At 41.5% G+C, this 27,793-nt stretch overlaps 2 protein-coding genes across 3 annotated transcripts in view; one reads left to right on the top strand and one right to left on the bottom strand.

Moving 5' to 3' along the window:
- Nucleotides 1-26,275, top strand: part of vwa10.2 (von Willebrand factor A domain containing 10, tandem duplicate 2) — a 33,637-nt gene extending 7,362 nt beyond the window's left edge. Inside the window, exons 2-16 of one of the 2 annotated variants that reach the window (XM_079336372.1) lie at nucleotides 18,097-18,182; nucleotides 18,275-18,368; nucleotides 18,947-19,075; nucleotides 19,175-19,361; nucleotides 19,608-19,777; nucleotides 20,015-20,127; nucleotides 20,348-20,464; nucleotides 21,526-21,729; nucleotides 21,819-21,954; nucleotides 22,667-22,819; nucleotides 23,779-23,871; nucleotides 24,331-24,440; nucleotides 24,774-24,938; nucleotides 25,072-25,395; nucleotides 25,528-26,275. In XM_079336372.1, the coding sequence (XP_079192498.1) occupies nucleotides 18,097-18,182; nucleotides 18,275-18,368; nucleotides 18,947-19,075; nucleotides 19,175-19,361; nucleotides 19,608-19,777; nucleotides 20,015-20,127; nucleotides 20,348-20,464; nucleotides 21,526-21,729; nucleotides 21,819-21,954; nucleotides 22,667-22,819; nucleotides 23,779-23,871; nucleotides 24,331-24,440; nucleotides 24,774-24,938; nucleotides 25,072-25,395; nucleotides 25,528-25,998 (2,552 nt within the window). In that variant the 3' untranslated portion in view covers nucleotides 25,999-26,275. The remainder of the gene's footprint in view (nucleotides 1-18,096; nucleotides 18,183-18,274; nucleotides 18,369-18,946; nucleotides 19,076-19,174; nucleotides 19,362-19,607; nucleotides 19,778-20,014; nucleotides 20,128-20,347; nucleotides 20,465-21,525; nucleotides 21,730-21,818; nucleotides 21,955-22,666; nucleotides 22,820-23,778; nucleotides 23,872-24,330; nucleotides 24,441-24,773; nucleotides 24,939-25,071; nucleotides 25,396-25,527) is intronic. The other variant, XM_079336373.1, reaches the window with a different exon arrangement.
- On the bottom strand, nucleotides 1,610-6,086 carry LOC306819953 (ecto-ADP-ribosyltransferase 4-like; the record flags this gene model as incomplete). Its single annotated transcript, XM_079337579.1, has 4 exons — nucleotides 1,610-1,858; nucleotides 4,299-5,000; nucleotides 5,165-5,260; nucleotides 5,970-6,086. The coding sequence occupies 4 exons, from the start codon at nucleotides 6,084-6,086 to the stop codon at nucleotides 1,610-1,612; spliced, it is 1,164 nt and encodes a 387-aa protein (XP_079193705.1).
- Nucleotides 26,276-27,793: the final 1,518 nt, after the last annotated feature.

Here is a 27,793-nt window from a genome sequence, read left to right as displayed (position 1 = left end):
TGCTAATATAAAATTTGTGGAAGGTGTTATGGCTTCGATTCATATCTTCAGGTGTTTCTTCTCATTAAAGACCTATTGTTTCTATTTACAAGCTTTGAAGGGTGAAACTTATTTTTTAGCAAATCATAGCTGGCTGGTGACACTAATTCGGGTGCCAGGATGAATCAAAAAGATATTTATTCAACCTCTTTTACACAAAAATAAATAAATAAGACATTCACAGTAAAATCCTCTGGTGTTGTCAAACATGCACAAAACTCCCTGCATCTGGTGTTTTTTACCTCGACTTCACCTGGTATTTTTACTCCAAACTCCCTACTGAATTTGCCACATGACGTCAGGATTTATAGAGTTTATATCACTCCAGACCAGTCGCAGAATAATGAGTTTCTACTATATGTGATGAAGCTGCTTCTTTCTCTTTTCTGCTCGTCCGTATCACCCTCATCTTCAATGACTTATAAACACGAGTTCTGGCTCAGGTCAGCGTCTTTTTAAAGGGCTCGTATTGACACCAACACTCTGATGGCAATGTCGGAGAGGAGGAGGAGTCTAAGTTGCATGTCATCTTGTTCAACGTCTCTCACTTAGGATGCCTGTTTGCAGCCACATTTGAAGGAGCCTTTATTAATCCCAGGAAGACGAGGGTGTTACAGTCACTCTTATACAGTATCGCAGTATGCAAAGAGGCATATTTCAGAAATATGGGATTTTAAAAAAGAAATATTGAGTATTGAATAGCTAAGTATTGCACAATGCAGACACTGAGGTCAAGTCAAACTTTATTTGTTCAGCACGAGTCCTCACAGACTGGGTCCCTACTGACTGAGTCCCTACAGACTGAGTCCTCACAGACTGGGTCCCTACAGACTGAGTCCTCACAGACTGAGTCCCTGCAGACTGAGTCCTCACTCAGTCTGCAAAAGTCATCCTGTCTCATCAGTCTTGTACATATTAGTCTTAAATTACCTGTTTTTATGTTTAGCTAATTGTTATTATTTAATGGTCACTTTGTACTGAGAGAGCACAGTCTACCAAAATTCATTTCCTTTGGCATGAATATTTCGCAATTTGAACGGCCAGTTAAAAGATAAATTTCTCTCATTTTTAAACTAGCTTGTTAATTTGTTAATTACGGCCACACAAATCTCTTTGATTAACTTTTTATTACAAGGTCATGCAAACACACCTTTATCTTGGCATCATATCTTGACTCTAAACTGCACTTTGGATGTACAGCGACAGTGTGCACTGCACGGCAGGAGTGATGTCATCACAGGTGCAGGAGAGGCAAAGCTTTGACATTTAAATAGAGGCAGGAAGAATCACTAGGCCTACATCAGCAGCAGCACTCTGTTGACCTAAAAGTGTGTTTTTGTACAATAATATATCTTTGATCATGTAAAAATCATCAGTCAAACTCATACAAGCAAAAAATAAAAAGTAATATTTGCTCTTTGGGGCCCCCTAGTGGCCAGGTGGCCCTAAGCAAGTGCTTAGTTCACTTAGTCCTCTGTATGTTTGCACCCAAACATGTAAACTTCAAAACAGGAAGTGCTCCTTGTGGTATTCCACCAATCAGAACCAAATATGAAGGCGCTGAAGCGAATCATTGTGTTGCAATCCCACTTTCTTGTTTGACAGGTTGCTGCAGCACTTTTGTGTAGGCGTAGATGGCGGTCGAGTGATGCTTCTCCATGTAGACGTGTCCAGGCGCTCTGGCTTTTTGCTCTGCATTTCTCCAGGCTTCACTGAAGTTCTTACTGCTTTCCCATTTCTGCATGATCGCTTCATCTGTGACAACTGTAGCTTTGGATCTGCAGTCATCAAAGTCATGGACTGGATCCTGAACTGAACTCTGAAATGAAGAAGAAACATTCAGGTTTTTTGTCCAGCAGATGGAGATGTAGGCAAAAGAAAAAGCAGCAACAAGCGTCTCAGTTATTCTACAAAATAACAAAACACAGGTCATGGATTTCATATACACATACATTTTTTGTAAAATGTGTTAAATAAGAACAAAAGATGTTCTCATTACTCACCACATCCTGAGCAGCACAAACACAGTCACCTTTGTGTGAACCTGTTCTGTCTGTCTGGTGGTTTTGTAGTCTGTATGTTCAGAGGCGTAAGTCCTTGCCGCAGCAGCCATGGGTTCAAATCCTGCATTGTCCCATTACTGCATGTAGTGGTCAATATTTCCTGCATCTCTTCAAAAATTTCCCTGAAACTATCTACAAAAAAATATTCTGGTTTCTCTGGGTCAATATTCAATCAGATGCATGGTATTCCAAGACTAACTGCATGCCAATTGAAGCGACATGGCAGACACTCTCGCAGCTGAGCGACGCTCTTCTAGATGAAAGTAATTGGTTTCATCTCAGTCGAAAATCAAGGGGTGCAATATGATTTTGTTTTGAGTTATTTCCACAGTTTATTCGAGATCGCTTGTCAAAGGTCAGCATTATTTTCTCGAGATCTCGAGTCCCAGCTGATATCTAACACAGAGTGACACACATAGAGATGCTCCTTGTCCACTCCATGCACTTCTGCAGCTAAGTCAGGGATTCTGGTTTTGTGCAACAGGAGAACAGCAACGTCAGATCGGTCAAGTGAGAAGTTTAGATTTTCCTTCAAATGATACAGCCACCACAAAATCAAATTACAGCAGGTTTACAATTTCAAAAAAGGAAAGCAAGTACATGTCAAAGCAGCCACCCACCAAAAAAGAAATGCAAGAAACCGACATGTGTGTCTGTGAAGAAGTCATCCAGAGTATCCTTCATGGTCTGAAATCTTTGAGCACATTCCTGTCAATGTAAGAAATGAAACAACAGTATTTACACTACATGACTCTTCTAAGGATAAGGATAATCTTTATTGATCCCCCATTGGGGGAAATTTAAACGAGTGGACTTTTTTTTAACGTTAACTAATATTGGGAATGAAAACACATCCTTCTTTCCTTTTAAAGTCTAACATGTGACTCATGAAACTTTAACATATAATCTGTAAACAGAGGCTGTTTCAGCAGTACACTGGTCTCTTCATGTAACACTGAACCGATGGCAGCAGTAACTGGTTTATAAAATTTCACATATTCTGCAAAATCCACTTCACCATTTTCCTCTGACTCAAACATGTGTCTCTAGTCTGTCTCCAAACCCCCCAGTGATGAGAAAAGTCCATCCTCTCCGTCTTCTGCCTGCTCCACTTTTCAGTAAATGTGTGCTCAAACAGGCTGTTTGGAGATTTTCCCTTCATGACATCACAAAGGGCAGTAGCCCCTCCCCCACGTGGGTGACACTCCCACAGCTAGGTGTTTGTTCTGCCCTCTGAGTCTGCCTTCTCACCGTAAACAATAGGACATGGAGCGAGAAAGCAGCAAGTACACCCGAGCCCTTCCAGAGAGGGGGCGTGGTCAGACACAGCTCATTTACATATTTAAAGCTACAGACACAGAAACAGCCTGTTCTGAGCAGGGCTGAAATAGAGGGGTTTATAGACATGATCAAATACAGGATCAGAGTGGATTTACAACAACTCACTTCACTACTACCCTAACTGGTTGAATATAAATGTGACCTTTAATGATCATAAATCTTATAAATGCATAAACGTGATGTGTGAAGGTGTCTTTCATGACCAGCCAAAACTGTTCACAGGAGCTTTTAGTGAAACTACTATATATAGTATAAATAATAGCCTCACCTCGAGTGAAGCCAAAATACTTTTTTTCCCTGATGAGTTTCTTTTACAAAGTTATTTGACACATTTAAAAGGTACATGATGACACGATTGACAAATGCACTTCCTGCAGCGAAGTGTGGCAGAACGGAGAAGAACAGCGAGCTGAATTGTAACAAGCACAAAAGTCTTACAACTTTCCCTAATTGTGCGTTTCTGTTCTGCTGTAGACGGTGCTGTCCTGAGGGATCTTCACTGTTTTATTAGTAAGTTAAATATGTGTTCTTGTTTTTGCAGTGGTGAGACATCTGACTTCACATGCTCGTCACAGGGGGGATTAGTTCAAAGGCAAGAAGGTTGAGGCACGTTGTCTATACAGTCTGTGTTCATAACTTCCTGCTCTTTAAAAACAGGCTTACTCTTAATATCAGTAAAAGCATGACCCAGACCAGTAAAGCACCAAACACTGTTACAACAAATCCCTTCTGTCTATGTTTTATCAGGACTGCAGAAATGATAGCCAACACTATTAAACAGAGTGACATCGTCCGAAAATGGCTGCTTGGATTTGGGTTTGTAAAACCTTTCCCAAAGTATTTCTTCATTTGCACGTCGCTTAATTGACAGTTTAAAGCGCTCCTCGGCTCGTTGGTGCTCTGCAGCTTGTAGACCACAGTGCACCACGGGTCGTCTGCTCGGACGCCGGTGATCTGGAAGACCTCGTATGGAGGAATCAGCACCTGACCCATCTGTTTAGCAGCAGAGTAATACGTTATATCAGCACCGAAGCATGAGTCAATCTCAAAACATGACACGTTGCCGTTAAAGGGAAACGTCTGCTTGCTCAAAGACGCCCAGGTGAAAGAACCAAAACGCATGTTTGTATTGATGACATTGCGGTTAAAGTGGGTCTTTGTCCTGTAGTAGGTGGTTCTGCATGATGTCGAATTTCGATGCAGAACTTGGACAGCATCAGTGAGGTAGAAGTACAAATAGTGGAATCTAAATTTGTGACTGTTGTACTCGTGTTTTCCTGTTTGCACCGCTTTGTTGAACTGCTGCTGGATAGATTTAACTTGTGTGTACATGTGCAAAGCGACAGCATGGTCATCTGTCAGCTGAGTGTGTGCGGGTTTCTTTGCATTCCTTTCTGCTACAGCCCAGGCATAACTGAAGTTTCTGTTGAAACGCCACTCGAACACTCCAAACAGGTCGATCATGGAGGCGGCTTCAGAGCGACAACCGTCAAACATGTCATCGATGGACTCAGTTGCCATATCCAGAGGTAAAATTTCAGTCATGGTTTCCTGCAGTGACGGACAAGAAGACGACTACAGTGATTAAACCAGAAACTACTATAGATCTAGAGTGTTCTTAAGCTACAGAAAGTCAAACTGTGATGACCCACTTTCTTCTTGCTTTTCACAACACAGAAGTGACAGAGAATCTTAATGAAACTAGAAAATAATCTGCCTACCTCGGCAGGTTTCTGACGCCACCAGAGCAGTAAGAAAAGGAGTGTAAGCGATAAAAACAACACAGAAAGGATTACCCTGCGTGTCAGTGACTTCGGCTGAAAATAAAATCAAAAAGTTTCCCATTAATACAGTAAACAATCCTTCATTCTGCACCAACATTATATGAAAAGGGATTTTTTTTTGTCTTCTTACCATTGTGCAGGTTAATGCTCTCCACAGCAGCTTGATACTCCTGTCAGTAATAACAGGGACAGTGCAGACAAAGGGGAAGAAGTTCCAGCTTTCAGGTCAAACCGCTCAGCAAAGACATTTCTTCTTCTACTCTTTTGCTCAGCGTTCATGTGGATGTTATTATTAATGTGATGATCAAACAGCTTTAACGGTTTGATGAGTATCCTCCTGCTTTTTCCCCCTAGTTTTCCGCATTTATGTTTCCTGTTAATAAATCTATCACTCCACACTGACTGTCATTTCCCTGTTTGAATCAGGGAGGTTCCACTACACATGCTGTCACTCCGGTCGATCCTGTTCTGCAGCCTGTTCATTGTTCTGCTCACAAGTGCAGACAGAACAGATTCACACAGGGGATTTTGTTTCTGCTGCTCAGGATGTGGTGAGTTGTGAAAACATTTTTTGTTCTTATTTAACACATTTTACAACAACAAAAAACCCTGACATACCCCGGACTCTGTCACTCATTGATATAACTTCTGGGTGCTTATTTTAATATTCATTATTTACTTTTGTCTTCTTTTTCAACTCTGTCACTTTATCTCAAAAGTGTTCATTTCAAATTCAACTTACCTTAATAAATTTCTCAATGTTCTGCACAGTTTCTAGTGTATAGTAAAGATCTTCATTGGTGTCTAGCTCACTTAACACTCGCTCTTCTTTACTCACTGCTGAAACACTTGATGACATAATTGCGAGTTGCTGTGTTGATTAATATGCACTGTCCTCATTCAGATAGATTTAATGAATACTTTTTAAAGATTAATTAAACATGATTAGAAGCTACAGTATACATGTCAGAGTAGTGCCAGTTTGACGGGATACTGCCGTGTCCTGCCGTAAGACTCTGCAGCGCATCGTGAGAGCAGCTGAGAAGATCATTGGTGTCTCTCTTCCCCCCCCCCTTCTGGACATTTACAACACACGTCTCACCTGCAAAGCCACCAGGATTGCAGGTGACCCCACCCACCCGTCTCACAGCCTCTTCAGCCTGTCATCTTGGAATTTTGACGTCATTTGCAACCAGATCTATCTATCTATCTATCTATCTATCTATCTATCTATCTATCTATCTATCTATCTATCTATCTATCTATCTATCTATCTATCTATCTATCTATCTATCTATCTATCTATCTATCTATCTATCTATCTATCTATCTATCTATCTATCTATCTAAACTGTTTTTAGCTAAGTTAGCAACATAAGCTGTGTACAGATCTAACATATGCTGGTGAAAATATGCTACATGATAGAAAGTAGTGATGCACATAGTACTAAAGTCATATCTGCTGTCAGTAGTTACTTCAGTTCTATGTACATTCACACAACAATTGAGTATATGTGAGAGTTTATGTTTCTGTGCATAACTGTGGAGTTGGTAAATGAATCTGTTTCATTAAGGTTTCTGCTTGTATGGACCTTTTCTCTGGTTCTTTTCCTTGTCTAACATGTTTATCTCATTGTTTTTTATTATCCTCCTTTTAGACACAAGGAAGAAGAAAGATGGCTGATACAGATACCCCTGCCAGCTCACCTGATGGTCTCCCTTACTTTGTTCTCCTCTGGGTGAACACCTTTGGACTGTGGAGGGAAGAGAGCATGCCAACTACTCACAGAGAGACTCCTGTCAGACAGGGATTCAAACCTGTAACCTCCTCACTTTTATAACTGAACCACCGTTCAGCCAATGTGTTATAAATCAAATAAAGTATTTATTGATTTAAATGACAGAAGTCACAGCTGGGAAAACAAATAGCTTTAAAAGTACTTCAACACTCGAGTGCTGAACATTTAATGCAGGTTAGCGTTAAAGACAGCATGCACATAAAGACAGCAGAGTGGCATGATACAGATTGTGCTTAAAAACATAGTGTGGTATTTTAAGCTACTTTCTTTCACTTGATTGTTCAGTTAGATGAAGGTAGTATGTGAGGTTATTTGGGTTATACAGGTTTGAAAGAGGCAAATGAATGCACAGTATTTTAAAGTAATGGCAGATTAATCTAAAAATTACAAAAAGAAAATGTGGCTTATAAGAAAAACCTCGGTATTAAACAGCCTCTCTTTTCTTCCATTCATCTTTTGAATGAATAGTCAAACATTGCTCAGGACGTGCGAGCTGCGTCCTCTGTGGCTCAGGCGTGACACTCGGGCCACTGTTTCGCATCAGACCGCCGTCCAGTGTAAGATCAGACCAAACGCCCTGGTAAGAGAAGCAGTGGTCAGGTCCTGCAATCCTCCGAGGACGAGCTGGGAGAGAGAGAGAGAGAGAGAGAGAGAGAGAGAGAGAGAGAGAGAGACAACATGTTTAATGTATAATATGTTGGTGAAAACAGGGAAATACCTATTAAAAGACAGAAAATCTTCATTAATGATTATAGATGCAAAATAAAAAACATTAATATATAATCTTGGGAGAAACGTGATCTTTGTGCCTTCTTTTATTGAGCCTGTATGTCTCCTCCTAACCACTATAACAAGCAGCCTGTTTTTGTAGTCTGTGTCAGGTTTTGTCAAGTTATAACACAATTTATTAATAAGCGTCATTAAATGTACAACATGATCAACTTGTGATTATTGGATTGGTAGTGAGTGTGTAAACTCATGCTGAATATTTGGCAGGTTTAAGCAGTATGATGCTTGGTTAATATTATATTACACCACCGCTGATTGTTTGTGTTCACGTTTCTGTTAATCTCTTAAATCAGACAGAAGTTATATTAGATCAGAGCTTACTTTAGTTTTATCCTGATATCTAGAGAAATATTCTACCTCATTATACAGTATTATAAATATCAGCCTGCATGGTGACATGTTAATCTCTGTATAACACACTCTTTACACAGACTGTTACACTTAGTGCTCTTTTTATGCACTGCAGGTTTGCACTGGGGGTTGGGAGGAATGCAATTTCATCTGTGCTGTATGTTTAACATGGAGCATACTTGACAAATAAAGAACCTTGAACCTTGAAGCTTGAACCTTGCAGGTTTAAAGCTTCATAAGCCTCATCTGGTCAAATCGGTAGCAAACAGTTTAATAGTATTTCAAAATTTAAATTTAATTTACATTGTGATCAACAGAAGTCGAACCAAATCGACTTTGAAGGAGGTTTTGTTTTGGTTTGGAAGACTGGTGTTACAGTGCGGCATGTAATACCTCTAATGTCAGTACATCTGGATGCAATGACACATTTGTTTTCTCACTTCCAGATGCACGATGCCTTCAGGGGAGACTCAAGCATGTCAGAGGAAAATCTTAACTGTGTGTGCCATCACTTCTCTTCTTCTGTTGGTGGGACTGCTGACGTTTGTCGTCATATTTGTGACCTCCAGCTGGCAGAATATAGATGGAGAGGTTTGTAAAATGTAGTAAAATAAGTAATCTAATGGCAGTTAATGTGAGTTTTTTTTTTTTTTTTTTGTAGAATAACTGAGATGCTTGTTGCTGCTTTCTCTTTTGCCGACATCTCCATCTACTGGATTGATACAAACAACTGAATGTTTCTTCTTCATTTCAGAGTTCAGTTCAGGATCCAGTCCATGACTTTGATGACTGCAGATCCAAAGCTACAGTTGTCACAGATGAAGCGATCATGCAGAAATGGGAAACCATTAAGAACTTCAGTGAAGCCTGGAGAAATGCAGAGCAAAAAGCCAGAGCGCCTGCACACGTCTACATGGAGAAGCATCACTCGACCGCCATCTACGCCTACACAAAAGTGCTGCAGCAACCTGTCAAACAAGAAAGTGGGAGTGCAGAAACCCCTGGAGCAAAACAACGAAAGCACAGATGGGAGTCCCGTTCTCTTTTGTCTTCTCTGAGTGAAGCTGTTCAGATCCTGAAACACAGCCAGACGATGTGTCTCAGTACAGCTTACAGAACAGACACACTCTTACATCCAGACATCTCCAACAACACAATGATTCGCTTCAGCACCTTCGTATTAGGTTCTGATTGGTGGAACACCACGAGGAGCACTTCCTGTTTTGAAGTTCACACATGTTTCGGTGCAAACATAACACATTACTCTGCTTTGAAACGAAGCAGCCAGGTGCTTATTCCGCCTTACGAGGTGTTCAAAGTCACTGACACGGAGACGGACACACAGAGATGTAACGTCGTCTATAAACTGGAGAGCAACCTGAACTGTGTCTACGACAAAGAGAGCAACATGTTGCATCCAATATCTGCATTAGGGGTGGAGGCACTGGGGCTGATCTTCGGCATCACTTGTACGGTTACTGCGTCCTTTCTGCTTTTACTGTTTGTCATGTGGAAGGTGATCAGAAACCATAAGAAGAAAAAAAGCTTTTACAATGCTTCATGTAGGCAGAACAGCACTCACTACTCAGGAAGAATCGCCATATAAAAAGAAAGGTCAGACTTTTCTATGACAGTGGTTTTCATACATTATACAGAGACTAGAGGACGTTATATCATTGGACCCAGTCATCATGACACTCAGAGTCTTTGGCTTGCTGTTTGTCTTCACGGAAGTCTTTTTACTGACAGACACGGGGCGTGTCTTCTCGTATATCACTCATTGATTGGACGCTGCAGAGGATCAGACTTCAGTGAAACTTCTCAACATGAGCAGAGTTTAATACCGGAGAAAAGACGGGCATTAAAAAGACGCTGAACGGAGTGTCGGACTTTTAAACAGATGATGAACATCAGTGAGTTTGTAAAGAGTCGGTCTGTGATGAGCTGGGATTAAAAAGAGTCTGACATGAAGATTAAACTTCTATAACTTCAATCAAATCAAGACATCCTTCATGTTCTGTTAGGGTTAGGGTTCTGTTTGAATGTCTGATGATGTCACTTGAGCTGTAGATCAAAAATTAAACTCTCTAACATTGATTCAATATCAGGAAAAAAAAGTAGAGAAACCACAAAAACCTCTTTCTGAACTTTTTACTGACATGACAAGGAAGAAAGCTCGAGCCTCTGAGCTTTTGAAGGCGCTATAGAGTTTCTCTTGAAACTCAAAACATCCGCAATCTTTCAACATGACTGATGGAGCTGAACCGTGATATGAAATGGAGCTCAGTGTATGTTCAAGCACAGAGACACAAACATTTATTTGATTTCTTCAATCAACTTAGCCGCTCCCTCTCAAACTAAAGTCCGAAGGGTGGTATCACCACCAACACCTGCAGGGTCTCAACTCTATCCTGCTGTCGGCATCATGAAGTCGTCTAATGATCCACAACGACTTTGCATGTTTCTCTCCTGAATTGTTAAATAATAAATTGTTCATTCTTGAAAAATTCTCTAATTATTGAACTGCTTTAATTGATAAACCTAGCTGTTATGGCGTCCGTGTTGTTGACTGCCAATCTATGTATGTGGACAGCATAAGGACAATTAACTATGTCCGACATTTACTAAGACAATTGGCCTGATACCAAAAGCATATTCACTGAAACTAATCATAACAGAGTAATGTGACTTGACAACTAAACTCATAAACACTGACGTCTGAGAAATGTCCCAATCAATATTCAGTTCCTCCTTCTAGATGTCAAAACAAGCTTTTTGAATGAACGATGCTTCGTTGGAAAAACCAGACAATGTTTATCTTTTGGATTGTGTGGATTTAATTTGGGTTCATGACTCACTCACTCAGACACACCCACACACACACAAAGGATATGCCAAAATATGCTACATGGTGAGATTTGGCGGTGTACAGGGTGGAAAGAATCCATCAAAGGAGCTTTTTCTTCTTCCTTTTCACTCTGAGATTATAAATATCTCATTCTAATAGAATAGAAAGTTTATGTATAAAGGGACATTGAATTACAGGTAAACTCACTCTGCTTTACATTGATGAAAAAAACATGGGAATACAAGCGACAAATAGCTATCGTAACAATGAGACAGAAATCAAGTTTGGAACGAAACTAAACTAAAGAAAAACACGCTTACACAAACTCAGACTCAGTCTGTAGAGACTCAGTCTGTGAGGACTCAGTCTGTGGAGACTCAGTCTGTGAGGACTCAGTCTGTGAGGACTCAGTCTGTAGAGACTCAGTCTGTAGAGACTCAGTCTGTAGAGACTCAGTCTGTAGAGACTCAGTCTGTGAGGACTCAGTCTGTGAGGACTCAGTCTGTAGAGACTCAGTCTGTAGAGACTCAGTCTGTGAGGACTCAGTCTGTGAGGACTCAGTCTGTAGAGACTCAGTCTGTAGGGACTCAGTCTGTAGAGACTCAGTCTGTAGAGACTCAGTCTGTAGAGACTCAGTCTGTGAGGACTCAGTCTGTGAGGACTCAGTCTGTGAGGACTCAGTCTGTAGAGACTCAGTCTGTAGGGACTCAGTCTGTAGAGACTCAGTCTGTAGAGACTCAGTCTGTGAGGACTCAGTCTGTAGAGACTCAGTCTGTAGAGACTCAGTCTGTGAGGACTCAGTCTGTAGAGACTCAGTCTGTGAGGACTCAGTCTGTGAGGACTCAGTCTGTGAGGACTCAGGCCGGAGATGAAGCGAGGACAAAGATCAGGAGCTGACAAGAGAGTCTAAAATAATCTTTGAGAGACAGCGTTACTAATTCAGCCATATTTTTCTTCAATTTACTTTAATATATCCACATTTTTGCTATAAAACCTCAAACGAGACAAATGTAGGGACTAAGAACAAACTTGGCAACAGGTTCACATGTAAAATGTCCCAAAAGCAAATACACATGCACTCACACAGACATGCAGTTGTGCCCGCACAGAGACAGCCCTCACATGGACTTTGATTTTTGATTTTCTTGATTGGGCTGGCTTCTTTTGGCTCGTTGAAAACACTGAAATATTTATTTTGAGAATTCCAGCTTAGTATTGTTCCGTCTTAAATCTCCTTTGAGGGGTTTTCCACCAGTGATTGAACAAACAGAAATAAATACAGACGCCTCTATTTGACCGTCAGAAACAGACGGGTTGCAAAAAGCACCAACAATGTTTATTTGTGTTATTCAATGACTAAAACTCCTCCCACTGTTCATCATTTTCCACAGAAATGATTCACAACCAGTTGGACAATATCAACGTAGAGATCAAATGTGTTGTTTTAAGCTGTGGATGCTTGTACGTGTGCACACTTTAAGATGAATAATAATTCAAGCCGAAGCCTCGTACTTTCATTGTACAATTGTATAATGACAATAAAGACGTTCTTTTCTACTCTCAATGGGTTAGGGCTTTGTAAACACCACTGAATGCTCCTCGCAGGGATTTAAGTTTCACACTTTTTTGGGATACAGTGTTTTTTAGATTCTCAACAGAAATATTTCCTGATACTACAACTACAGACTAGTATCCACAGTTTACAAAATATTACAGAAACTATTTGCAGCCAAGTTAGATTTATAAATGACAAATGTAAGATTTTAAGAAACAGTCAGTATGAATTTGGGACCAATCAATACACTATCACTATCAATGACACATACTTAACTCAAGAAATATCAGCTTCAATAGACAAGAAACTGTATTTCGTAAGTATATTAATTGACCTAAAAAAAAAAAGCATTCGACAACAAAAATCATTCCTAACTTTCTTTCATAAACATATCGTATAAATACGATATCAGAAGGGTGGCATGTGAGTGGGTACCAAGTTACCTCGAAAGCAGGAAACAATTGGTTCAGATAAATAATGTAAAACCAGATATTTACAATATTAATTTGGGGGTACCCCAGGGATCAGCACAGGAACCACTACTGTTTATTGTGGACATTAATGATCTTGTTTATGTGTCCAAACTGCTCAAGGTTATTGTTTGCAGATGATACCACCTTATTTTTTTCTGGGAATAATGTTGTTGGATGTGGCTAATTATGAATAAATTATCACTTGACAAAAACAAATTTCATGATATTCAGTAATAGAGGGGAAAGCATTGTTACTTACATTAACGTAACATATATTTGAATTCAGAGAGTAAAGGAATCTAAGTTCTTAGAAAATCTGAATTGGAAATCACCTGTAAATTTTTTAAGAATAAAAAAAAAACAACAACTTGCTCTGCTGCACAAAGTAAAATCATTGAACATTTTATATAATTCATTTATGGTTCCATATCTCACATGTTGTGTTGAAGTATGGGGAAGTGCTTATAAAACATACACCCATTAAATTTTCGTTTTGCAAATTCATCAGTAGAAGTCGATATAGAGATACATTAAAAACACTTTTCATTCAGTAAAAGCTGTCGAAATGTCATGAATTAATTGATTACAGTATTCCGCAGAAGTTGTATAAAGCTCATAAGAAAACCAATTGTCAACTAACATCCAGAGAAGATTTGAAAAAATGGGAACGCTGTTGGACCTTAAATGGAACAGAGATCTTTAATAAACTGAGATTTAGAACCACAGTGAGGGAACATTGTTCTACTGAGAAAGGAATCGCTTTTTGGAACAGTCTCAAAAGAGAACTCAAAGAATCCAAATCAAACATGACATTAAAGCCAGCTGTTTGAGGAAATAGGATGAATATGTTAATGAGATTTATTGTTCAGTTTGGTGACACAAAATGAGTTTGTGATCTGCTTTGTACGGTATAAAGTGAACTGTGACTCACTAGTGTGTGGCTGTGATTGGCTGCAGCTAATTGTTTTATTTGAAGTGTTTTGTTGATTAATCTCTTGTGACTCTTCTTTCTGCTCCTTGTCACTTAAGATTTTGTATTTAATTGTATTATTTGTACAAATGGAATCAAATACATTTACAAATAAAATAGAAGTGTATCTTCTTGTACTTGCTTAAAGCAGAACCATCTCAGACACAATACTTTTCATCACTATCTCATGACTAACCTGTTCAGGTTCAGATACTCTGATAAGAACTGACGTAACAACAAAAATGAAGTTTGATTTGAAGTCCATGTAAATAATATTTGTCATCAGTCATGGCGGAAGAAACTATAAAAAGAAGGAATGAAAACACACTCCCATTTCCAGTGAAGAGAGAACACAGGAGACACACAAAGGTGTTCAGTATCTACCTGAGAATAAACTGATATAGAAACACTGAAGCGGCAAGAACGAGGTAAGTAAAGGGAACTTTTGATTTCCATCTACTGAAAACTCTTTGAGTTGAAATATAATCTGATTTAATTTTTAATATTTGTTTTATTCTATTTACACTGTACAAAAAATTAAACACAAAACTTTACCATTTGCTTTTCTAATTAGTCACCAGTTAAAATAAAAATGTTGGACTTTCTCTTTGTGCACTAAAGAACTATTTTAACTCTTAAAGTTGTTGTTTTTTAGTTCTGCATTAGTGTGCTATTCCGATTTGCCGGAATAATGGTGAATGGACTTGAGTGCTTTTACACGGCAGGTCAGACCTACCCATTCACACGTTGATGGTAGAGCCTGCTACATAATGTGACGATCAGTGCTAAACTATAATATACATTATTATGCTGTTGTCGAAGAAGCAGAAGCAACTTTAGATCAATTGCCTTGCCCAAGGACACGTCTGCTATGCAACTGCAGGATCTGGGGATCGAACCCCTGACCCTTCAGTTGAGAGACGACTGACTCTACCAACTGAGCCAGATGCTGCATACCAATACTGCACAGGTGTGCCTCAGGCAATAACAGGCTATCAAAAATGGCCGGTTTCATCACCAAGTTTTGAGCGGGCGTGCAAAAGACATTTAGGTGTTGTGTTTGTTTTGTTCAGTGTGAAAAAAAGACATTTGAATTTAGAATATTAAAGCTGCACAAGAGACATTGTTGGTCAAATTAAAGTAAAGATTGTCTTTGAAAACCCTGAAACTTTCCAAACCAGTGTAGAGGCATGTATTAAAGGCCAGTCTGTCTGTTGGTGAAATGTTACTGGTGTGTTATTTGAGGCCTCTGTTGGTTTCCTTCCTGCCTGCTTCCAGTGAGGATTCTGTCTCTGTCTGTCCACAGGTGTTTTCATTTCTCACCTGTTGCCTCGTTACACCTGGATCACCACCAGTAACCTCTTTATTGTTTCCTGTTTTTGACAAATCATTGTCGAATTAATAATCACAGACAATCGAGAGTCCCCCTGCTTGTTTGGTTTAGATTTGAGGTTGCCAGTAGAAACCCAAAGGTGACAACGAGTGGAGGAACAAGCAGGAGACAGGAGTCATTCTCTTCCTTCGTCAAGGTCATCGTCCTCCGTCATGCCAGCCTCACAGACGGCCGTGTTTGTGGCAGTGGTGATCTTCTCCCTGTCAGGCCTTGTTCACAGCTTTAATCCACTCTCCTCATTGGATGGGAAGTCAACGACTCATCGTGACATCACACAGAGGGCGGTGCTCAGGAAGACGGCTGAGGTCTGTCGAGACATCGCCACCGCTGCGGGCCGAGACTTCAGCCTGACCGTGAGTTCAAAACAAAAGAGAAACTGACAAATGTTTTGAATACAAATATCTACGATATATATATATATATATATATAGAGAGAGAGAGAGAGAGAGAGAGAGAGAAAGAGAACTGTTAGTGTCATACTTACACGTCATAGATAGATAGATAGATAGATAGATAGATAGATAGACAGATAGATAGATAGATAGATAGATAGATAGATAGATAGATAGATAGATAGATAGATAGATAGATAGATAGATAGATAGATAGATAGATAGATAGATAGATAGATAGATACTTTATTGATCCTGAGGGAAATTCAAGCAGGGACGGAGCTACTGAATGTGCGGCCACTCGCGTCGGCGCACAGGTGAGAAATACTGATAGTCACTGGATATGGCTGATTAATTGGTTGGGCTCTAATCATATGACAAATTTCCATTAAAAGGGTCATCTTTCCGGATATGATGGTGGCTAAAAATATGGAATAAATGATTCTAAGAGAAGGGAATTATTTTAATAATTATTGTTACAGTAAGAGAAGATTTGTATCGTGTTTGTCCATGATTGCTCTCGTTGCCCAAATATCTCAGATAGTTTGTTGTGCAAAAACAATGTCTGTTGTCATGGTGATGTTTAATCAGCTCATCAAACTGCTTCAGGCTAGAATATGAGAGCACAGTGTTTCTGTTGAAGGCAGATCTTCACGCATGTAACCATCCTTAATAGTTGATATGTGTCATGTCTTTATTTCTAGATTGATAACAGCCTGACAGTGAATAGAGTGATGAGCGCTTGCTCCTCCACGGGCTCCTCCACTTCTCTTGTCTCCTACATCAACTTCAAAACCTCCATCGTCGACATGTACACGAGCAACTCCAAAGTGGGCGTGACTTTTGCAACGAGTGACGCTCACCATTTTCATGATGAATCCTTTGATCGCGGACGGGATATCATTACATCAGGTACACCTCAAATAGTGCTTCCCTACACAATCAATCATTATTACTATATAGCGCTGAAATCACAACAAGTGTTATCTCAAGGTGCTTTACAAAAGAGCGTATGGGATAAGATGCAGAAAGTTTGAGAAACAACAGAGTCTGAAACAAAACAAAACAAAGCTCGAGACAGGAAGAATTTCTTCCGCCTCTTGTGCGTAACTCTTTTGTGCGAACTTGATGAGGAGGGGTGTTGGAGGTTTGTCACAGGAGGAGAACAGATGATTCATAGTGGCGGAGGTGTTGCCAAACAGCAGTTTGTTTTGGTTTAATGCTGGTGCTGAAGGGGCAGGATCAAAAAGTCGTACATTCATCCTTGAAATTTTAGATTCAGCTCATAAGAATTGTTAATATCCCTTTTAATCAGCACTTCCTGGCTTTTGAGTGGGAAGAGGGAAGTAGGGGAAAGAAGGTGGTCGGTGAGGTGTCGCTTCCCTGTTATTTATAGATGGCTGATACTGCTGGTTTGAAATTAGCTCGCTCAGCAGTTCAGATTTGAGGTTTCTTCCGTTTAATTTTAACTGGAGTTCGAAGTCGAGCTCAAAACTCAAAGGATCCTGGATTTAAGCGGGGAGAGGAGAAATAACGTCAACAGGGTTTATAGGCCCACAACACCTCTAGAGAACTCAATGGTAACACCTGTCGTCCCAGGTGACCCCCATTCTGCTTCAACCCCTCTTTACTGTTCTTTGTAGCCCAGTGAGTGTCCTCTCTTTTTATCCAAATCCACCGTCTGCTCCGCTCTGCTGCCTCTGACAATGATCTGATGGCTTCCTGAAGGCCTGGCCCCGAACTCCCACCCCCTTCAGGAGCTTGGTTGTGTATGTGGCTACAAATCCTCGGCACCCAACCTCTACTGGGAGCACCTAAGAACCTCTGCCATGGTCACGTTTATTCTCACATTGGTGCACTTGTACTCCTCAGTGAGGCTACAGACCAGCAGTTTTATGTCCTGTCAGGTCTTCAGTCTTTCCAGGGAAGTTACTTGCATTCAACTATGTTATTTAGGCTGTTGTCTTTAACTGTGGTGTCGTGTTTCAAACTGACCTTTTAGTGCGTGTGATTGGCTCTGGGCTACACTATACGCCTCGGCCACTGGGACAGTGGGGATCCCCAGATACCCCAGCACTCTTATTTTGGGGGTCACAAGCTGAAGCATTTGGGAACCCCTGGACAAACATACCAGGCGAATCGGCAAATTCAGCTCTGTTGAATTATATAATGGGGCCTTTATTTTTGGCATCAGCTGCATTTAGTGATACATGTGTAACAGACAAGTACATCTTCCCATTTTTAAGAGAGCATCTTCAAAAATCCCCTAACTCTGTTTGTTCTCTGTTCTTTATTTGAGGCGTGTCTGCTGTGAAGAAGAGTGTGGCGCTGGAGAACTACGTCACAGGGCGGTGGACTCTTGGACAGGTCTTTCATACCCTACAGGTAAGATTGAGGGTTTGATAGTTTGTGATTTTTGGACTTGTATGTAAGAAGTTGTAATGTGGTATATGAATTCTAATATTCTCTGAATGAAGGACTTCTACAGCCACAGTAACTGGGTGGAGCTGGGGAATACCGCCCCTTACAGCTCTCTAATCAAACCAGATGAACGTCTTGAGAACTTGGCAGGTGAGATTTATCTTCACATCCTGTTTAAATATGTTGTCAAGTCAACCTGACAGTAAATGGCTGAGTGGGAAACAATACAAGAAAGTTAATCTGTGGGCCAACAGATACCGGCCCTCCCATGGCCTGTTAAAATTTACAGTAACTGCAGATACAAGTTACAAAAATACAGCAAGGTTCACACACAGCGCAAATTCTTTTTTAATGTAATCTAATGCCATGAATCCCGTCTATGCCGATGACACCATCATCATCGAGCTTGACTTTTTGTGAAATGTGCTCTATGGGTAAAACTTTCAGCTTTCAGCACATAGGAACAATAAACTGAGAAGTTATACAGTCTCAAGGCGAAATCAACTCAGTAGCACAACCAGGTTCCAAAAAAGAAAGCGGTCTCTTATTACAATGAAAATACAAAGATGCAAATCCAGGCAGACAAACAGTTAAAGGAGTAAGGTTGAGGCAAAAATCTGATACACACATACTAGAAAGCTAGGGTTATCACATTAAGATAATCTTTACAGCACGTCTTGTCTCCAATGAAAAACAACCAAAGAAAGTATTATACATCTATGTTGCAGGCCGAGATACTCCAACCTGTAGAAACTGTAAAGGAGGAAACTGTGCAGACAACCTTCTGCCTGAGCTGGTGCAGCAGGGGCTTCTCACTTCAGGCTACTTCAGCAGCTTCTCCTCAGATAAACCTGCAGGTCTCTTTAAGGAGCCATCTACATTTTTGTAAAGTTTCACTTTAAGCAACATTATGCAGGTGAGGTGACAGGAAACTTTCTTTTTTTTCAACCTTCAAGGTAAATGCAGCCATGGTGGAACTGCTGACCAGACAAGCAGACGTGAGCCTGTGGGGGGCATCAACAAAGACACCATAGGATCCAGTCATGGCTTCCTTCATGACAAAGCTGCTGATTTGGCTGTGAACGCCTCGATGGAGCTGCTGGAGGACATAAGACGGGCCGTTGGAGACAGGAACTTTACACGGTATGGACCCAATTGCGACTTTTATCCTGAAAATATTATCCTGCTTTAATATTTAAAATCAGGACTGTTGACATTATTAATCACGGGAAATATTCTTGCACATGTATGACTTCATTTTCCTAGTATGATTAGTGGAATAATACTATTAATAGCAGCAGTATCAGCCCCCCCCCCGACACGTCATCATAGATGAACACCTCATGATGGACCCGGTTAGATGGTGTTGTCTCTCTTCGGTCTGTGCAGATTGATGGGCCTCCCCCAGTCCACTGCGCTGTGTATTGTCATCGACACCACAGGCAGTATGAGTGATGACATAGCCGAGGTGAAGAGAATTTCCTTTGACATCATTGACAGAAGGAGGGGAACCCAGGAGGAGCCGTCCGCCTACATACTGGTACCTTTCAATGACCCAGGTACACAAACACAATGCACTCTTTTGTCCCCCAGAGTGAAACTTGTTTTCACAGCTTAGACAGTTGGTATCTGGATACATGCATGAGTGAACACATGAGGCATTATGTGTAGTTTATGCTGGAAGACTGATTGTTAGAGTGAATGAATTAAAAAAAAAAAAAGTACTTCACATCTGCAAGCTACTCAACCACCGTTAGCTTCATGTGAACCTATGGGATTGGTTGTGTTATTTTCAGGCGTTGGGCCCTTGATTCTGACGACAGACGCAGACGTCTTCAAAGCCAACATCAACAAACTGTCTGCAGATGGAGGAGGGGATATTCCTGAGCTGAGCTTGTCTGGACTGCAGGTGTTGTGTAAACCCCCCCCCCCCCAATCAGATAATTAGACAGCAATGATTTACAAGGCAACAAAGCCTTATCATCAAGTCATGTAAGGATTGAACTTCATGTCTTTAAATGTTTAAAGGCAATATCTGGCCAATCGTAATAATAATAAACGGAAATGAACCTCCAAATATTGACATAGAATCTGTTTTTGTTTTTTTGTTTTTTACATATTTTCTTCAGCTCGCCCTGACTGCTGCTCCATCCTCCTCTGAGATCTTCGTCTTCACTGATGCTGCAGCTAAAGATGCTAATCTAAAGGGAACCATCACTGCCCTCATAGAGAGCACCAAGTCTGTGGTAAGAGTAAGACTTTTTAACAGTCCCCTTCCACCAGTCTTTTAGTTGAACTCTCTTCTAATAAGGCCTGTGAGGGTGTGATGAATGCAACCTAAGAAAGTGCTGAATGAGACCAGCTCCCTCTCTAGATTTAAAGGGATTATTACGTGTCCTTGTAAGACTTTAAATACTTCATGAAAACACGCTTTTGACCCCCTTAAATCTTACATATCCAATCTACTAGAAAACACTACTGCAAGACCCTGCAGAAGAACATATTGTGGTAATTTGTTTACAATGTTTCTCCAAACTTGCAAAAAAAATTATTAGCATTCAATATTTAATTAGCAGGAAATTACAACGTGTGCAATGAACCTGAATGAATTCTCAATGAACAGAGAATAATGCAATGATTTCAACAACAGAACGCTAATGTTTTAAATTTAATGAGATCACAGTGGATTGTGAAATGTTCACTCTCGGATTGCTCCAATGTTCCCTTAAAGGTCACATATTCTCCTCCTCTTGAACCAATTCAAATAAGTCTCCGATCTCCACAGAACATGTGTGTGAAGTGTGTTGTTGTAAATCCACTCTGATCCTGTATTTGATCATGTCTATAAACCCCTCTATTTCAGCCCTGCTCAGAACAGGCTGTTTCTGCGTCTGTAGCTTTAAATATGTAAATGAGCTGTGTATGACCACGCCCCCTCTCTGGAAGGGCTCGGGTGTACTCGCTGCTTTCAGGCTCCATGTCCTATTGTTTACGGTGAGAATGCAGACTCAGAGGGCAGAACAAACACCTAGCTGTGGGAGTGTCACCCACCTGGGGGAGGGGCTACTGCCCTTTGTGATGTCATGTATTGAAAATCTCCAAATGGCCTGTTTTTGCACACATTTTATGAAAAGTGGAGCAGGCAGAAGATGGAGAAGATCATTGTGCTTGCAAGTTGCCACGTCTTTAGGACTGAAGCTTCAGTGTTTAGCCAGCTCTGCATCGGCAAATTGGTTAAAAGTTTCTGCGTTTCTGAAGACCTGAGAGATCTAAAATAACACAGAGTATGTTTCCGTCATACCTGTAGGTGACTTTCCTGTTGACAGATGTCCTGGCGAGTCGCCGACGTCGCAGAGGTCTTCAGGGTGCGAGTCCACGTGTAGTGAGCCAGATAGACGCTCAGCTTTACAGAGACCTCGCCCGAGCCTCTGGGGGTCAGACCATCGAGGTCAGCAAGGCTGACCTTCCTCAGGCTACGATAATCATTGAGGACTCAACAGCCAGTGCTGTGGTGAGACATCGAAGAAACAGGAAAGATTTCTGATTTTATGTTTCAGAGTGTGTGTTTAAATGAGTTGTTTCTGTTCCTTCTCATTTTAGGTGACAGTTTTTCAGGCGGTGAGGAATCCTGGAAAGCCTGAAAATTTCACCTTTACTGTTGATAGTTCTCTTAGGAACATGACTGTCTACCTCACAGGAGCCTCGTCTCTCGCCTTCACTCTCACCAGCCCTACAGGTGAAGTTTCTGCTTTTATGCATCAAGCTAAAGTACCAATATGTAATGTAATGTGCTTCTTAAGGAAACCTTCTGTGTTGAAGCTTCTCTGACAACAAAGCAGCAGAGAGTATTTCTTCTAACTTTAGATTCTGCTGCTGAATGCTCTGAAATTGTTTGGACGAGAGCAGGAACGCCACCACCAACCACAAGATGGCGCCAAAACCCTGAAACACAAACCAAAAACAGAACCAAGCAAAACACCATGGCTAGAGCCGTCACCCAGGCAGTGGAACTGCTTCAGATAGAAGTGATTGTACCCGAGCTAAAAAGCCTCTGCATGTTTCTAATAAGCTCCAGCAGCAGAAAGCTGCTCAAACTAGGATCAATGTTGGAGATGCTTTTGAAACATGGAGAGAGGTTAGAACACAGAAAGCTTTACAGACCCATGCAGAGCTGGCTAAACACTGAAGCTACAGTGTCCACCACATGCAGAGCTGGCTAAACACTGAAGCTACAGTGTTCACCACATGCAGAGCTGGCTAAACACTGAAGCTACAGTGTCCACCACATGGTGACCTGTGTGAGAGGAGGGAGGAGACAGCTCTCTGTGATGTTTTAAATCTGGACTGCAGTACTAATTTCAAACACTTGGGGTCAGAGTTACATGCTGCTCCTTTAAGAGTACTTGGTGGACAGAAAAGTTGTTTGAACATGTTTTTATCTCTTGCAGGTGTTTCTCAGAGCTCCAGTCAGTCCAGCGGTCCTCTGGCGTCCTTCACCACCGTAGGAAACCTTCGACGTTTAAGACTCAACACTGACAATCAAACAGGATCATGGGAAATCAGGGTTGATTCTAATAACCCCTACTCTGTAAAGGTCACAGGTGACTAGAATCAGAGATGTTATTGACGCATTTATCCTTCAGGTCTGTCTACAGCAGGGTAAACACTCCAAGATAATCAGGTCGATTTTGGGCTTGATCCCCCCTTTTGGACTATTTTAGGCAACGTCATATCTTTCAGGTTTTAACGATTATCTGGTCCTCAGGTGTGAGGCATGTAAGGAGTGATCCGATAAGCTCAGAAGAATGTTGTGTACTCCAGATTTTAAATCGTGAATATTATAATATAATAATAATTTACACTTTATTAATCCCACGAGGGGAAATTCGGTTTACACTCTGTCTAACACACACATAGGCCGAGATACACACTCATGCACAAACAGGGTTCTAGTGACATGCATTAATGGAGACGTCTCAGAGTGAGGGGGCTGCCCACAGCGAGCGCTCCAGAGCAGTTTTGGGGTTCGGTGCCTTGCTCAGGGGCACCTCGGCAGTGCTCAGGAAATGGACTGGCACCTCTCCAGTTACCAGACCAGTTTCCGGACTTGGTCCGTGCCGGGACTTGAACCGGCGACCCTCCGGTTCCGGTTAGAGTTCCTCCTGCCAGACCCCGAGTATTTTTTACACGCAAGCTTGAGTGAGCTGATGTGAGAACGCCGCAGGATATTCTGCTGTGAATTCACGTCGAGTCAATGGGAGGGGGAGTCACATGTCTATACTGTTACTGCTGCACTGTGCACACAATGAAACTATTCGATATTTTCAGCATTGAAGCTGTAAAAACAACTTTAGCAAGTGTTTTTTTGGTCACATCGTCGCTCTCCTCACACATGATAAACAAATGATCTGATCCATTATTATTATTTATTGTCTTGCGTTGGGTGTCTCAAATTTTCAAAATCTGTTAAGTTGTCTAAAAACATTGTTCAGACTGGGCCGGGCTTTAACCACGTCGAAACCCTTCTAACTCATTTCTTTTCTGTGTGTTTGTACTCAAGGTCAAAGTCCACTGGATTTCGTTTTGAACCTTGTGGAAGCACACGAAGGTGCACATTCAGACTTCAGTCTGATGGAGGGGCGTATTCTGTCAGGTTGAACCACCATTTACATTATGTTGTTTATCTCTTTTACTGCATCATTAAGAATCATAATTGAACTCCTCTCACTTTCATATATACTTTAAAAGTAACAAAAGTAGTTTCACATCAAACCTTTGGAATCTCAGCTTTTTTAGATCTTGAATGACAGTTTGTACTTTGTTGAAATACGGAAGCCCTGAGAGGACACATCCATAGATTTTATTTGACTCGCTTGTCTTGTTACAAGAAACTTTTTTCTTAACTTTGTTATTTTGTATAGCCGTGTAACAAAGCTGGTTTTCTAGTGATAATGAGGTAATTTAGTCGCTTTCGTCAGATTTATATAATTAAACTCATCCTCATGGGAAGACCAGCATTGTGTATGGATGTATGTCTGCTTAGGGCTTCCGTAGAATATAATCCATATAATACTCAATCAAGTTTCCTTTCTGCTCACAATATCACTAACAGGAGGGAACGCCAGCATCTTGATCTCTGTGACAGGAAGTGACACGGTAGAGGTCACAGAGGTCACATTGGTTGACAGCTCAGGGCCAACAGAGGTCAACGGATCACTGCAGGTATGTAACGACACGCTACACATTCAAAACAACTCAAAACACCAAAACTAGTCGCTGTTTATTTTACAACTTTTTCCCATTAGTGAACCTCTTTAATGATGGACATCTTTAATACTAAAACAGTGATCATTCATGATTGTATTGATGCACAGCCTTAAACACTCAGTTTGTAGATTCTGCAGCAACACAATAACAACAGATGACTCTGGTGGGGACTCGTGGGAGTTCTATCTACGACTCCCCAATGTTGATTTAATTCAGGTATTGAAATGGAGTCATTGTCAGACAATTCTGCATACCTCATCATGTCACTGTTTGCCTCCGTTTTCACAGTCACTGGGAGGCGGGAACGTCTTGGCGACATTCAACGGCATCCCAGCCGGTGTCTTTGTGCTTCGTCTGAGAGGAGAGGACGGCAGCGCCACCTCCAGGTCTACGCCAGAACGCTTCCAGAGACAGGCCTCCACACAGATCCAGACCTCCAGCATCTCTGTGACCGTGAGTGAAATCAGTTTGCGGACTGGTGTAAATAATGTTTAAATCTTGTCAAAGTCAAAGTTCAAAGTTCATCCCTGCTCCTCTAAAGAAGATTTCATTGATCACTAAGCTTATGATCCCTTCCCTCTTTCAGAGCCAAGCCAACAACACCAGCGTGGAACCGGGCTCCTCCATCTCCATCCCGTTCACAGTCGCCACGACTACCAATGGAGTTGTAAATGACTCTGCAAGTGGGACGTTCACAGTGCGAGCCAACAACGACCGCAGCTTTGCTTCCACGTCACCCAGCACAGTTAGTATAACTGAGGGCAGCGGAGGCAAGGCCAATGGCACCGTGACTCTGACAGTACCGAGCGCCGCCGCATCAGGAACGGACGTGACACTGACCATCGAGGCAGAGAATGCAGCGGCTACCGACATCAACTATGCACTCATCCGGGTGTCTGTGGTTGCCAGGGTAACACATTAATAAACACAAAGTTAATGCTATAAAAAATGTGGCGCTCGTTGAAGGCCAATTAATGCACACGAGGTGAAAGTTCCTCTCACAGGAGTTTAAATCCGTCATGTTCTGTGTGTGTGTCCGCAGGTTTCAGACGTTAACCGCCCAGTGTGCCAGGAAGTCAGTAGATCAGGCATCTGTCCGTCCTCTGCGTCGCTCTGCGCTTCTTCACAATGGGAATTTATCGCCAACCTCACCGACGGCATCAACGGAACCGGCATCAACAGCATCACCATCCGCACAGGAAACGGTACCCTCAACACCAGCTCGGTGACCGGAGCCAGGGGGGAGGATGTTACCGTGGTTACATACAGCGCCTCCTGCTGTTCACAGAATGTAGAGCTGAATGCTGTGGACAGAGAAGGAAATGTGGGGACGTGTGTGGGACAGGCTAGAACCACTGCTACCTCTGCTGCTAATGTGCCTACAGCTGCTCCTGTGACTACAGCTGCTCCTGTAACTACAGCTGCAGTTAACACAACGTCCTCTAGAGGGCACACTTTGAGCCCCTCACACTTTCTACTGATCTGTGTTGTGATTTCTTTCCTCTATAAGTAAAAAATACAGATGGTTATTGACCTGTTTGTGTAAAATTTGGAGCAAAAACATCTAATTTCCCCTGTTTATGGTGTCATGTCTTCGATTGATGTAGTCTGGTGTAAATGATTCAAATGAAATGTCATGTTTTATGCTCTTTTTTTCTCATGTATGTACAACACTTTGTCCCTGTTTAAAGTGCTTTATAAATAAATGAGTTGAGTTGAGTCATTGGTTAACGATCATGTCTTCATGTATGGGTGTTTTATCACATTAAAGAGTCTTTATTGGAACCTTTTCTAAGCCTTGAGGTGTGAAGATTATTCTAAGCAGTCAGAGCTGAGCGGTGACACTAATGTACTGAAATGGCTTCTGACTTTCACTGGAATTTTTAATGCAAGCACCCTGATTAAATTCCCATGACGTATTACACCATGCAACATTTGGATGAGCGGTGAGTTTCTCGTGGACGTGATGAAGCTGCTTCACTCGCTTTTCTGCCCGTCCGGATCGCCGCCTTCTTCAGTAGCTTGTAAACATGAGCTCTGGCTCAAGTCAGTCTCTTTTTAAAGGGCTCATATGAACACCAACAAGCTCAACACACAAGACGCTCTGATGGCTCTGTCCGAGAGGAGGAGGAGCTGCAGCATGACACAGCACTGTGGAGCTTTGGTAGAGAAATGATCAGATCTTGTGGTACATATATGTTCATGACTCTACAAACAAATCGACCACAGAGGAACTTTTGGTCCCTGTAACTTTTTGAAGATTAGGATACGTGAGAAGTTATGGTAATGGACCGGCGACAGTAAAACTCTCCTGGTTGCTTTTTAGTTCCAAACTGTGTCCAGGGACTCATTTTTGTCTTTGAATAAAGTTTTTGTATTTGGTTTAGAAACTCTGCATTTTTTTTACATCTGCATTTCTCTCGTACAAGCTCAATGTTTTTGAGTGGTTATATTCCACTATGAGGACCGCGAGATTGTACAAGAGAGAACAAAAGGGATCAATAAATGCCCCCACCCACCTCAAAGAACTCCTCACCCGACAGTCCTCCACACGAAGCTCCTCTGTCCCCCCGAGGACTAAAGTCCACCTCTGGAGGCCGGGCCTTCTGCTCAACTTCTCCCTGCCTGTGCAGCGCTCTCCCCGACCAGCTGAGGGCGCCACAGTCTGAGGACGCTTTTAAAAAAGCCCTAAAAACCTTTTTAACAGAGCCTTCTGCTTGAGTCTTTCCTTAGTTGCTGAGCTCTTTCATTGATTTTTTTTTCTTTTTATGCCGTAGGAAATCAACATTGTTTTTTTTTATTTTTTTTGCAAACATTTAAAGTGTATTATCATAAATAAAATGCTTTATTATTTTTATTATGAATAAAGGATCTCTGATTCTGATGAAGACCGACTGTGTCAAGAAGAAGCCTCCCTCACTTTAAGTCCTCAGACCGTCAAGTGGTTATGTCATAAATCCCGTGTTCAAAGGCTCTAGTCCTCACCGCAGCAGCCATGGGTTCAAATCCAGACTCGGCCCATTACGGCACGTCCTCCCAACACTTCCTCTCTCTGCAGCTGTTCTATGATAAAGGCAAAAATGTCCCATAAAAAATCTTTAAAAGAAATGCATCCTAGCCTTTTCTGGGTCAAGGAGCCATCAGACGCATACTTCATGGTCAACATATCCCAAGATTTATTGGCGACAAGATGGCAGACACTCTCGCTGCTGAATAATTAGATCTAAATGAAAGTAACCAGTTTCATCAGAAAATCAAGGGATGTAATGCGATGGCGTCATAATGAGTCGTTTCAGCAGTTTACTCGA

The sequence above is a fragment of the Symphodus melops genome (genome assembly GCF_947650265.1).
Source record: "Symphodus melops genome assembly, chromosome: 2".
Classification (NCBI taxonomy): domain Eukaryota; kingdom Metazoa; phylum Chordata; class Actinopteri; order Labriformes; family Labridae; genus Symphodus; species Symphodus melops.
The sequence above is the reverse complement of the archived record's forward strand: the minus strand, read 5'-3'. Positions and strand labels throughout refer to the sequence as shown.